The sequence below is a fragment of the Marmota marmota genome, unplaced genomic scaffold (assembly GCF_001458135.2).
Source record: "Marmota marmota marmota unplaced genomic scaffold, marMar, whole genome shotgun sequence".
In the NCBI taxonomy this organism is placed as follows: Eukaryota; Metazoa; Chordata; class Mammalia; order Rodentia; family Sciuridae; genus Marmota; species Marmota marmota.
The window spans coordinates 11019993-11033521 of NW_026000243.1; the positions used below are offsets into that span (position 1 = coordinate 11019993).

The following is a 13529-nucleotide window of genomic DNA, read 5'->3' on the forward strand; positions in this document are numbered from 1 at the left end:
CCATGGAATTAAGCCTGGACTGGGTAAAGGTACTCCCCTTGGCTTTATTGCATATTAGGGCCTTGCTAAAGAAGCCTTCTAATCTCTCACCTTTCGAAGTCATGTATGGCCATCCCCTCGTTCCTCCTGGATTGCCTACAGAACCCCTACCCATCTCCGAAACCTATGTCCTGCCCCTCCTCTTCCATCTATCAGTATTTAAGGTTGAGGTATTTCACATAAAACCTGGAGAGATCTGACTGCTCTCAAAGGGAAATCTGGTAACAATGGGCCACTGTCCTCCCTTGGCCGCCTTCGTTCAGAGCGTGGGAGAAGCTGCCTCTTTATTACAAAGCCAGTACTTTCTTGGTGTGACTAGGGAAAGGTGGGAACAGTGATAGAAGTCAGAGAAGCAAGCTGGTTTGGAAAGCTGGGCTATTTTGAGAAAGGTAAAGAGAGAAGCAAGCTGGTTTCAGAGACACCCAGGTAGGAGAGAGTTTCAAGAGCAGCCTTAATAGAGAGGGGAGGGAGCTAGATTGGACTAGGAATGAAGAGTGGAATTGAGGGTGTTAGGTGCAGGACAGGCTGGCCTGCAGGGCATGTCAAACAAAGCTAGCTGCAGGATGACCTGGCCTCTCAAACCCTCTGTCTGGTTCTTTATCACCTGTTTGCTTCAAGCCCAAATGCCCAAGCCCCTGCTCAAGGCTGAACACTTAACCCCCCTTGTGCCAACAAGGCAGCTTGCAGACCCAGAGACCCCAATAGATTTGGGCTATAAAAACTCCCTGTGCCTCTTCCTTCCCTTTATCATAAAGTTCATTCAGACTCAGGTGGGTAGAAAATTTCTAATCAAGCTTTTAACCAGCTTCTCCTCAGGAATTACCAACTCTTGGCTACTGATGATACCTCCAGTGGAGACCTATGCCGAATGGACTGACATCACCATGGATCTGTGGTGGCAAGGAACCTTCGCTGATCTGGTTCCTGAAGTTATATCAGTCCTCTCTGCCCTCCTGTGGGGGCTCCCCACTTCCCTCCTATTCTCCCATGCCGTCCCATCTCAGTAGGAAGCACGCAGAATGAGTGGATGCCCACTCTCATTTAATAACAAAGAGGGGGGAATGTTGGGAGTCGCCCCGGCTCCAAAGACTAACGTCCCCATCCCGAGAAGAGTTGTCCAATGGTGAGCCCTGCTGGCTCACATGATGCTTACCCACCAGACTAGCCCTGCTGGCTCACATGATCCTTACCCACCAATCAGAAAGCATCCCATGCCAACTGTCAAACTGTTAAACTGTCATAACTGTCAAACCGCCCCCGGCTCTATAAATATGCAGAGCTGTTCCTCAAAAAACGGGCATTTTCTCCGACGACGAGCCTTGTTCATTCTTTCAACAACTAGACCCTATTTCCCCATTTCTATACTCCAATGTTCAAATAGCTCAGAAGTTAAGAAAATAAACAAAAGACTAAGGGCATATGCTATTGTTTTCTTACCTTATTATTTCTAAGTTGAACTCTACCAAAATTATAACACACATTGTGATTTTCCTATTGGAATCAGGTTTCTCATAAACTCTTAACTGGATGAAGTGTTCCATCAAGTTTCCCCCCAAATATTAAGTATATGAGATAAAAATAGATGGATTATTCATAAAAATTTCTTCTTGAAAAAGAGTGAAGCTCTAGGCTACAACAGCCCTTTTCTTTTTTTAATTGTATCTGAAGTACACATGTAAAATCATCCTCAAAAAATCCCTGCTGATAAAAAAAGAAGAGGAAAGAATGGTTAGGAAAAGCAGCTGCTTACCAACAGGTCTTCATCCATGTTCCCTGCCCCATCCTCCTTCAGAACAATGTTGGAGAGGTGGTACTCACAGGTAGACAGCACATTCCCACACACCTGCTTCAGTAGTTCCTGTGGCAAGTCACAGATCAGCTCTAAAGGATCCCATTCATCTCCCAGACAACCCACCAACCCCAGGTTCTCAGAGTAGCCTCTAGGATCTTCAAATGCATGAAAAACTCCAACCATTGTTCATGTGCAATCTTTACCCTGATTTATCCAAAAACACCATGACACAATTTAAGCAATCTGGCCATGAGAATTGGCTAAGTGAAATTTTCAAAGAACAGTCTATATATCAACTTTCTCTCTACATTTTCCCTACAACAGCAAAAGGCAAATATTTGGGAATATCTAGTGGCTTCAATTGTATTATATCTTTAACAGCAATTACAATTCTTCTAGCATATGCAGGTGGCAAATTAAGTACTATTAAGTGAACACTTCTATAGTGCACACTTTAAAGATATACACAAAAAGGACAGTTGCTATTCTTCTGAAACTTATTAATTAGGAACAAGTTTTCTGTGTTCTTTTCTGTTTATAATAACCTCCAGAGGTCACTGCTAGTGCATATCATATACTTCCAGAGGTCACTGCTAGTACATACTTGGTGCCAAGAGCATGAAAGAATTCTACAATTCATTTTCTCTAGGAGACTGTTCCTAGAGAATAGCTAAGGCTGAACTAAGTGCCTCCACCCCAGTACTTCATGTCACTTGATGCATACTTTTATTTTGGAAGTAACTGTTTTATACTGAAATTATGTGTCTGGGATATGTCTCTCCAACTGCACTATAGGTACTTAAGAAAAGACTCTGTCTTAACCATCATCTAGTACATAGAAGAACTAACACAATATGGTACTCAATGTTTGCAAAGTTGTAGGAAAATCATTGTTATGCATAAAATGCTTTTTAATCTGACTTGGCCTCAAATGTTTCAAAACTATTATCTTTACTACCTTTAAAAGAACTGCATCTAAGATTTTAATAAGACTGGACAATCTGGATCACATTGTTGACCAAAGAGAGCTTTATCTTGATGAAGAGACAAAGACCTCAAGACTTTTTATAGTTCACAATATTCCACTGTGCAGATAGTTCATTTTTCAGTTAGCATTGGTAAAAGAAACACTGGGAAAGTATCAAAGACCTGAGTTATAGTCATAGCTCTACCATCAGTAAGCTGTGTGCCACTGAAAACTGCAGGATCACAGTCATATCTGCCATAATTCCCCACCCCCCATCATTCTCTCCTTATTCTTTCTAGAAACACCAAAACACCAACTACATTTTTTAATGCTATTCAAATGTGTTCTTTCCAATGTTTCTTATTTAAAAGCTTTTCATACAATTTCTTTGGTTTTCAGATAACAGGTTAGAAAAATAATAATTCAAGTATCCCTTTTAACAATATAATTATTGAAAGCCAGACACTAGAAAAACACCAGATACCATTTACATAAGAAACAGCTCAAGATTTTTTTTTTTTTAAAGCTAAGTGCATTCCAATCACTTTTAAGGTCACAAGCAAAAATGTCACAGTACATTGGTGTATTAGATTTGTTATTATAAGTAGGAAATGTAGCATTAATTATGGACATTCTCATAAGACCTTATACAAGAAAAGAAAGCACAGGAAGGTAGCTCAGATGAAGAAAGCAGTTTTCTGAAAAACTTAGATACACTTCAGAAATTATTTAAATTAACTTATAACTTTCATAATCATTATTAATAGTCCTCATCTCTAAATGTTTTTATTACAAATAGCACTGTTTAGGAGTATACCTCATGATAAAAGCAGAAGACACAGCAGCGCTAGAGGCATAGTTCATTGGTAAGAGCAGTTGCCTAGCATACTGAAGGTGCTGGGTTCTAACCCCAGCACCACATAAAAAGAAAAAAGGCACACTTATGATTTATTAGAGATTTTTTAAAATATTTATTTTTTAGTTTTAGGTGGACACAATATTTTTATGTGGTGCTGAGAATTGAACCCAGTGCCTCACACATGCTAGGTGAGTATGCTACCATTTGAGCCACATCCCCAGTCTCTTATTAGAAATATTAATATGGATGCCTTTAAGGGGTCAAAGTAACTCTCTGCCTTACATAAATCACTGATTTGGAATTTATGACTATGCACCATTAGGTATAGGCTGTAGGGAACTTCAGCGACAAGATAAAGCAAAAAATATTTGAGTAATGTAACCCTATAGTAATAGGACACTCATTTTCCAAGATTATAACTTACCAAAAGATCAAAAATTTTTGGTGTGGAGGAAACTATCTGATGAGGTAGAAAACTATACATTAAATGTTCTTGAAATAAGAGTCTATGCTATAACTTGTTCTTGAAATAAGAGTCTATGCTATAACATATAACAAGATAATCTTGCAGAATTCTCATCAGGAAATAAATGTTAAGCAACAGCATGTATTACTAAAAGATACTTGTATCTGGAGCCAAGGAGAGAATCATGTCTTGATTAGTCTATGTTCTTGGGGAAAGTCAGCTACTAGTCACATAAGCACTGCCTTGTTGTACCAAAAGCTACTGGGGACTACACATCCTTAGTGTCCCATATTTATAGAGACACTCTTCGAACTTCAAAATAAACAGTAACAGGTCCAAATACAAATAAGTTGAAAACATATCAGAGCAATGTATAACGTCATACCTGTTCCTCCACTGGTGTCTTTGCAGATGCTTTACAAAGTCTTTGCAAAGTGTCAACAGCTGAACTGATCAGCTCTAGGGACCACTGAAATCCATTCAGCTTACACTTGACAACATCTAAGAAGGAGAACCAAATCCTACAAGTTAAACTGCTTAAAAAAACAAAATTTACACACACACACACACACAAAATAAATAAATAAATAAAATAAAATAAACTGAAGTTAATAGCACCAACAAGAAAGATTGTCTAATAGACACTCACCAATCACCTTGTCCCGGGTGCTCGTAGGAAGATGCTTAGCAATATGCCCAATGACACACAGGATATGTCCTAAGGTATTTGAATTGGGATTCTGCTGACTAGAGGAAGGATAGGGGAAATACCAAGATAGAACCAAATTAACCATTGTGCTGTCAACTAAATATATTTTCTTTTCTATCATTAATACTAGAGGAAGTAAGGTAGATACATGGCTTAAAGGGTCATGCTGTAGTTACCTGTAGGCACTTACTGAACTTAGGGAAAAGGTAAACTGCTTAAAAGTGAGTTTCATTTTGTTTGTTTTATGCCAAGGTTTAAAGAAAATATTTCTATATTCAAAAAGTTATTATTATGAAAGAGCCCACTTTCCTAACGCATGAGTTTGTAAGAACTCATGTCAATTTCCACCACTGTCTACATTGTAAACATTCGAACCTGCTGATTTTCTCCCAGGACTGTATTATTTTGGTGTAGTCCAGCTTGGTTGATGAGCAAGCAATTTTGGAAAGCAGCATCCAGGCTGGTGCAGAATGTTCTGTGCCAGTGTGAGATATCATATTGTTTATAAAAGTGGATGAGAATTTATCTTTTTTGGACCAGATATAAAAAGCCTTATTTAGATAGCGGCTGGAAAACAAAAACAAAAAGGAAAGCAGAATTGTAACTATAAATAAACAAAACTGTTTAGATCAATCCCTCACTGAAAGGGTAGCAATATCTGCTGTTCTAGGATTCCACTGCCACATAAAACATCCATGTAGATGGTCTAGCTAGTAGTATATCTGATAACAAATTTTGTTTTTCTTATAGAATAAGTTGTATTTGCTTTTCTCCCTTACAAAATAATTATTTTCAAATGAATAAAATTTCATAATTGAGACCCTTCTTATCCTCATTCCATCCACAAATTCCATACAAACCTAAAGGATAGGTTACCATAATGGATATATCCAGAATTTATAGCTATAGTGATAAAAACATAGAAATACTATCCTTTTGTTTTTATCCACTGGAAGGATTGAAAGAAACCACATCCTAGCATTTAAATATGATTATAGTAAAAGAGATAAAATCTCAATTCACAATAGCTACATTGTGAAACCAACCTAGATACCCTTCTGTTGATGAATGGATAAAGAAACTGTGGTATATATACACAATGGAATACTACCCAGCATTACAAGAATAAAATCATGGAATTTGCAGGTAAATAAATGGAATTAGAGAATATAATGCTAAGTGAAGTAAGCCAATCCCCAAAAACCACATGCCAAATGTTTTCTCTGATATAAGGATGCTGATTTGTAATGGGGATGGGAGGCAGCGTGGGAGGAATAGATGAACTTTAGATAGGACAAAGGGGAGGGAGAGTGAGAAAGGGGGCATGAGGATAGGAAAGACAGTGGAATGAGACATCATTTCTCTAAGTACATGTATGAAAACACAAATGGTGTGACTCTACTTTGTATACAACCAGAGACATGAAAAATTGTGCTCTATATGAATTGAATTGCATTTTGTTGTCTATATAACAAATTAGAATAAATAAAATTTAAAAAAAGAGGTAAAATCTGCTGTAACCTATTAATACTACTCAGAAACAGATTTTGAAAACTTTAAACATAAAATTAAAAATGCTTCTGGAGGCTGAAGCTGTAGCTCAGTGGTAGAGCCCTTGCCTACGGTGCATGAGGCACTGAGTTTGATCCTCTGTACCACATAAATATAAACAAATAAAATTAAAGTATAAAAAATACAATAACACTATTTTTAAAAAGGTGATTATAAAGATCACCTCATAAAAATGCTTCTGATGTATTAAAGTATTCATATTATATCACTATTATTTTTAAGCACTCTCTTATTTTACTTCTTACCATAGTACTGAGACCCTGACTCATGAGATAAAGCCATGTTCTATATATTAAGCAAAGAGAAAAACATACTTCTTCCTCCAATTAATTCTTCCTTAGACTGCTGGAGCACACACACATGAGATTAATTAGACTTCTTCATTAAATATTTTTTAAAAGAAAATTCTCAAAGCATACAGTCAAGATAGCTATACAAAACAAACACATCTATTATCACAGTAAGTATATTATGCTTACAGTGATAATTAGATATGTTTGTTTTGTATATAAATGAATGGTTTTATTAATAAATTTATTAATAAATTGTTTTGTACATAAATGAATGGTTTTATTAATAAATTAACTATTGTTTAAAATATATTTCCAAATCAAGAGTTTTACTACCCATAGCTCACGATATTTATGCTAACACCACATGATCTATGCAATCAACAAATATTTTAAAATTTGTTTACCCTAAGTACATGTATGAAAACATGCATGGTGTGACTCTACTTTGTGTACAACCAGAGACATGAAAAATTGTGCTCCGTTTGTGCAATATGAATTGAATTGCATTCTGCTGTCACATAACAAATTAGAAGAAATAAAATTTTAAAAAGAGGTAAAATCTGCCGTAACCTATTAATATCACTTAGAAACAGATTTCAAAACCTTTAAACATAAAATTAAAAATGCTTCTGGAGGCTGGGTCTGGTTTACTATATTAAGTGGTTTTACTATAAGGCAACCAACAGAATGAGGAAAAAATTCTCTGAACCTCCTTGAAGTCTCAAATCTGGCTCCTCTGACAACTTATATGTGAAGTACTTCTCATCTCACTCCTCAGCCACACCCCCAAGTCAATCATAGACAGTACCTATCTAGTTAGAATGAGAAACAATAACAACAAAACAACAGAATGAGATTCAATAAATGCTAACCAAAAAGCACCAATGACTGTCTCCTAATGTCAAAATCAATAGTCAGTAAACTTATTCTGTTTTATTTGGTATCTCTTAGAGGTATAAACTGTTATTAGTCACCCTTATTACTCTGCTCTACCTAGTGGATCATTTTTATTTCCCTTCTCTAATCTCTTTCATTCTAATCACTTTAATTGCTGATTTTGAAAAGCTCTATTCCTAGTCCTGTTTTCTCTTACCTACAAGCTTATTCTATGGATCTCATTCATTACAATGAACTCCCCTCTCACATGTGATCAAGGATCCAAGACTACATTCAAAATTGGACTCCCATCTCCAGCCCTCCTCCTGGTCCCCACCTGACCTTTCTTTCTATACCTCAAGTCAATGGCACCTGAAAGTCATTTTCCTTAGAGAATCTGTGGAGCCTTCAGACCTCTTAGGCCTTTGCATTGCTATTTCCTACCTGGAAATCCTCAGTTCTATGGTTGCCTGATTAATTCCCACATGTTCCCCAATATTTAGCTCATGCTACCACTTCTAGGAAGCTATCTACTATGGTTTGCATACGGTTTGAATGTGCCCCCCAGAATTCATAGGAAGCTTAGTCCTCACCATGGAGGTATTAAAGGTAGTGGAACTTTTACCATAGAAGTAAGGTAATGAGGTCATGGGGTCACCACCCTCAGAAGGGATTAATACTGGTCTCTCAAAGTTAGTTCTCACCAAAGCAAGTGGTTACCAAAAAGAGCAAGTCTGGCCCCTGAATCTCTTTGGCTTCCTGTCTCCTCATGTGATTTTCTATGGATGCTCTTGCCTTTGTGATGTCACCTACCACAAGGTCCTCACCAAAGGCTAAAACTGGTGGGGCCACTTGATCTTGGACTTAGAGTTTCAAGAACTATGAGCTAAATTAACCTCTCTCTCTCTCTCTTTTTTTTTTTTTTGTGGTGCTGGGGATTGAACCCAGGGCCTTGCGTATGCGAGGCAAGCACTCTTCCAACTGAGCTATATCCCCAGCCCTTCACCTCTCTTCTTTACAAAATATTCAGCCTCAAGTATTTTGTAATAGCAACAGAAAATGGAAAAAACACCCCCCTAAGGTTGAAAGGAAGAAGAGAAGGAGTAAGAAAAAGGAAGGAGAAGGATGAACAAAGAAGAGACAAAGGAAGAGGGAAAGCAGGAGGAAATCACAAAAATGCTACATGCCCTTCCTTTGTGCTTACTTTCTTCCAAAGTGGGTGTAATTTACTTTCTACTAAAATCATGATTTTACTTTGTTTTGGAATTTCCACTGGATTGAGAGCAACCTGAGAGGAGCAAATGAGTTGAATTCTTCTCCAACACTTAAAGTGCTTAAGAGTGCTTCTGATTTTTAAAACAGATTCCTAAGATCAGTGACTCTCATGCCTTTTCATCTAAGGATCCTTTAAATTCTTTTCCTTTTTTTCTTTTGTTTTTTGGGTGGCACTGGGCCTCAAGCATGCTAGGTAAATGCTCTACCACTGAGCTGCACCCCCAGCCCAGAACCTCTTTAAATTCAAAATTACTGACCATCCCAAATAATTTGTCTATGAGAATTACTGTTGTTATTATTTGAGGATTATTATTGTCATATTAGAAATTGAAACCTAGAAATTTAAAAAATTGGTTCATTTAAAAATGACAACACTGTATGTTTATATATATGATCTATGCAATCAACAAATATTTTTAAATTTGTTTACCCTAAGTATACATATGAAAACACAAATGGTGTGACTCTACTTTGTGTACATATATATAGTATTTAACAAAAATAACTCTTTTCCCAAACCAAATAAACTTAATGAGATGAGTGTCAATGTTAAAATGGGGAATTCTCATATATGCTTCCCTCTTTATGTTTTACTATTATCAGATGGCTTCAGCAAAATTCCACTATCTTATCATGAAAGAATGAGTGAAAAATGGCAAGTAACATCTTAATATTATGATTAAAGGCAGATTTCACAAATCAATTACACCAGAATTACTGGTGTAAGAGGTTTTGAACTAGCCCATGTCTTTTAGTGGTTACCCTAAATCTTTACAGTTAAGGGCCCTACTCTACCTTTTCCTTTCTGACTGTAGGCAAATGATTCTTATGACTGCTTTATTGAGAAAAGAGATGCTAGCAAGCTCTAGTGTTCATGTCCTCTTTTGTACTTCTCTTTCCACTTTATCTTTTGATTACATTTATCTCTGAACTTCCTTCCTCCTACTTTATTCATTTATTTGTGCAGGGAATCAAACCAAGGGTGTTCAGCAGAATAGGCAATCACTGTAACTCTGAGTTACATCTCTGGCCCTCCTCCTACTCTATGAAGTTCAACCCTTGAAATACTATTCTGTTAGAGTCTGTAAACAAGTCAAAATAACACCTGGCATTTTGCCAGGGGAATGTTAGAGTTTGTAAACAAGTCTGGATGGTGCCTGGCAAAATGCCAGAGGGAGTGGTTTGTGAAGTAACACCAGTGAGCCATTAAGTGTGGAGATTCCTTATTGGTTGACTGATGTATCTAGTTTATGCTAATTAAGATAAGCTGTGTGGAATGTATAAATATTGCTCCGGTCCTACAATAAACAGCTTCCACTCCTGCTGTATCAATCTACGTAAGTTATTCGTCACCCCCCGGTTATTTTGCTGCAGCCGGACTGCGGCACTATTCTTTTTCCAGAAACTTTCTTCACTACATATCATCCATGTTTCATTTACCCTCAATAGATTTTCTGCCTTTCACCTGTATTTCTCACCTGTGATCTCAAATATCCATAGGCTGTTTTCCATATCTGAAAATGAAAACAAAGCCTGTGGAGGATGCTGTCATACTCTCAAATTGTATAGTACACCTCAACTGCACATGTTAAAATGTGTTACAGAACACATGAAATGTAAGTAACTCAGACCAGGGGAGTCAGGTAAGACTGCCAGAGGGAAGTAAAGAAAATCTTGAAGAACAAGAGCAAACAAAGGAGGAAAGGCTGTCCTTTTAGGGACAGAGAATACCATGCTGAAAGTGTGGTGTTCAAAAAGGCAAGAAGGTGTGGGGAATAGGCTGGGATTGTTAGGACATAAAACCCATGTGGGGAAAGATGAGGGATGCAAGAAGTGCTATAATTGAGGACATCTTATGAAGCTCTCTGAAGAAATTATGCATGCAGAAAGACCTCTCTGGGTAGAGTGCAAAATGACAAAGGACAGCCTGCCCAGGAAGGCTGGAGCATTCAGGGGAGGAAGAAACACATTCTTGGGATGGCAAATGTTGAGAAACAATGCTAGATCATCCTCTAAACAAGTCTAGACAATTTATACTCTAACCAAAGATGTAAAAATGTCCATTTTCTCAGATTCTTTTCAAGTCTCACATTTTGAGAACATAAAATTTATTTTAACTCCTCTGAGTGTTAAAAAGTTTAATATCAGATTCAATATGCTTCTGTTTTTCATTTGTTTCAACTTTTGCAAACTGTATTTTAAGAGAATGTATCCATTTCTTTATTAGGAGATCATGCTTATTGATTTATAAGTATTATTAGTAGATACAGGACATCTTCCTTTATCAAATGTTATACTTTTTCCAATTTGTTCTTTGTGTTTTAATTTCATTTATGGTGCCGTCTTAGCCTGTTTTTTTTTTTTTTTTGTTGTTGTTGTTATAAAGTAATACCTGAGATTGAGTAATTTATAAAGAATACCAATTTATTGCTTATAGTTCTAGAGGTTGGGAAGTCTGGGGATAAAGCAGCAGCAGTTTCAGCAACCACTGAGGTCATTCTCTGCCGCCAGGTGGTGCCTTGCGTGCTGTGTTCTCCCAAAAGGGTGGTGTGGATATCTGTATGGGTAAAGAGGCAAGAAAAAGTCCATTCCTGAAAGCCCTTTTGATAACCTGTTAAAGGTCCTACCTCCAGACACTGCTATTAAATTTCAACATGCGCTTTGGAGGGACCATTCAACCATAGCAGGTATTGACAATAACTATTCAAATAGGTATTCACTGAGGTGCTATAATGTACCAGGCAAGGTGTTGCTTAGGCTTAGTGCTGAGAAGATTTAACCTGTTCCCTTTAGAACTAGGTACAGAATTGTGTTCCTTTGAAATTTTTATGTTAAAATTCTAACCCCTATAACCTCAGAATGTGATTGTATTTGAATATAGGGCCTATAAAGAAGTGATGAAGTTAAAATGAGGGCCATTAGAGTGGGCTGTGATCCAATGTAACAGTTGTCCTTATAAGAGAAAATCTGGACTCACAACGAGATACTAGGGATATGCACGCACAGAGGAAAGATAGGCAGCACAGATGTGGCTATCTGTAGGTCAAGGTGAGATCTCAAGAGTAACAAAAGCTGCCAGAACCTTCACCTTGGACCTCTAGTCTCCAGAACTTGAGAAAATATATTTCTGTTATTCAAGAAATATATTCTGTGGCATTTTGTAATGGCAATCATAGCAAATTAATATAGGGGACTATATCAATGAAAACTTTAAATAAAAAACAAGTATGAAGAACTATATATACTCTTTTATAAAAATAGTAATATATTCTAAACATTTTAGAAATTTATATGACTGTAATTTTACCACCCATTTCACTGATAATACTATTTATCTGTGTCTTCTCTTTTCTCTTGGCAAATCTCAATAGCAGTTTGTCCTTTCCATTAAACTTTCTGAAGACTTGGTTTTTCTTTGTTAAGCCAGTACAGTAATATCTGCTCTTATTTTTTGGTATTTTTCTTCAAGCTTACTCAGTTACTTTTTCTAACTTAAGCTAAACATGTAGGTGGTTAATTTTCAGTCTGTGCTTCCCCTCCACCCCTTTTTTTGGTATTAGGGATTTAACCCAGGGGTGCTTTCCCACTTAGCCACATTCCCTTTTTATTTTTTGATACAGTTTTTCACTAAGTAGCTGAGGTTGGCCTCAAACTTGCAATCTTCCTGCTACAGCCTCCCAAGCTGCACCACCACACCTGGCCAGTCTGTTACCTTTTCTAAATATTTAACATTATACATTTCTTTCTAAGTACCCCATTCTATGATTCTTCAAGTTTTTCTGTATATACAGTTCCAAAACTAATTCACTGGTCTCTGACCGTGGAATTGTTTAAATGTTTTGTTTGGGGCTTTCTAACCCTTACTATTAATGCTCAGTGAATATTATCTGATCCATATGAATTGGTTGGTAATTTTTGATATTGGCCTTAGGAAGGTAGTACATGATCAATTTTTATAATTTTTCTAGCATGCAACAGTATATGAGGACATAAGACATACCAAAAATACAAAGCAGACTTCGCCCAACCAGTGAAGTTATCAGATGCACAAATCTAAAGTCCTTATGCCTAGTATAAGCAAGAAAGCAAAATACAAGATTGACAGTTTCAACAGAAAACTGAAAATTGTAACAAAATAAAAATTCTAGAAATAAAAAATGCAATAATAATTCAGTAAAAAGATTTAATAGTGGAATATTCCAAGCCATATGAATAAAGCCTGGAATAACTAAATAATATCAAAGAACTATACAAGGCAAGAAATAATTAAAATCAGAGCTGAAATTAATGAAATCTAAACAAAAGGAACAATTGAAAAAATGGACAAAACTAAAAGTTGGTTCTTTGAAAAAATAAATAAAATCGACAGACCCTTAGCCATGCTAACGAAGAGAAGAAGAGAGAGAACTCAAATTACTAGCACACAGGATGAAAAAGGCAATATCACAACAGACACTTCAGAAATACAGAAGATAATCAGAAATTATTTTGAATCCTTATACTCCAATAAAATAGAAGATAGTGAAGGCATCGATAAATTTCTTAAGTCATATGATCTGCCCAGATTGAGTCAGGAGGATATAGACAACCTAAACAGACCAATATCAATTGAGGAAATAGAAGAAACCATCAAAAGACTACCAACTAAGAAAAGCCCAGGACCGGATGGGTATACAGCAGA

The 13529-nt window shown here is 36.6% G+C and overlaps 1 protein-coding gene across 4 annotated transcripts in view; it reads right to left on the reverse strand.

Moving 5' to 3' along the window:
- Ncapd3 (non-SMC condensin II complex subunit D3) overlaps nucleotides 1-13529 on the reverse strand; it is a 72903-nt gene that overhangs the window by 28449 nt on the left and 30925 nt on the right. For 3 of the 4 annotated variants that reach the window (XM_048796230.1, XM_015499066.2, XM_048796231.1), the window contains 4 exons: nucleotides 5208-5399; nucleotides 4773-4870; nucleotides 4509-4624; nucleotides 1790-1897 (listed from right to left, as the gene is read on the reverse strand). In XM_048796230.1, the coding sequence (XP_048652187.1) occupies nucleotides 1790-1897; nucleotides 4509-4624; nucleotides 4773-4870; nucleotides 5208-5399 (514 nt within the window). The remainder of the gene's footprint in view (nucleotides 1-1789; nucleotides 1898-4508; nucleotides 4625-4772; nucleotides 4871-5207; nucleotides 5400-13529) is intronic. The other variant, XM_015499067.2, reaches the window with a different exon arrangement.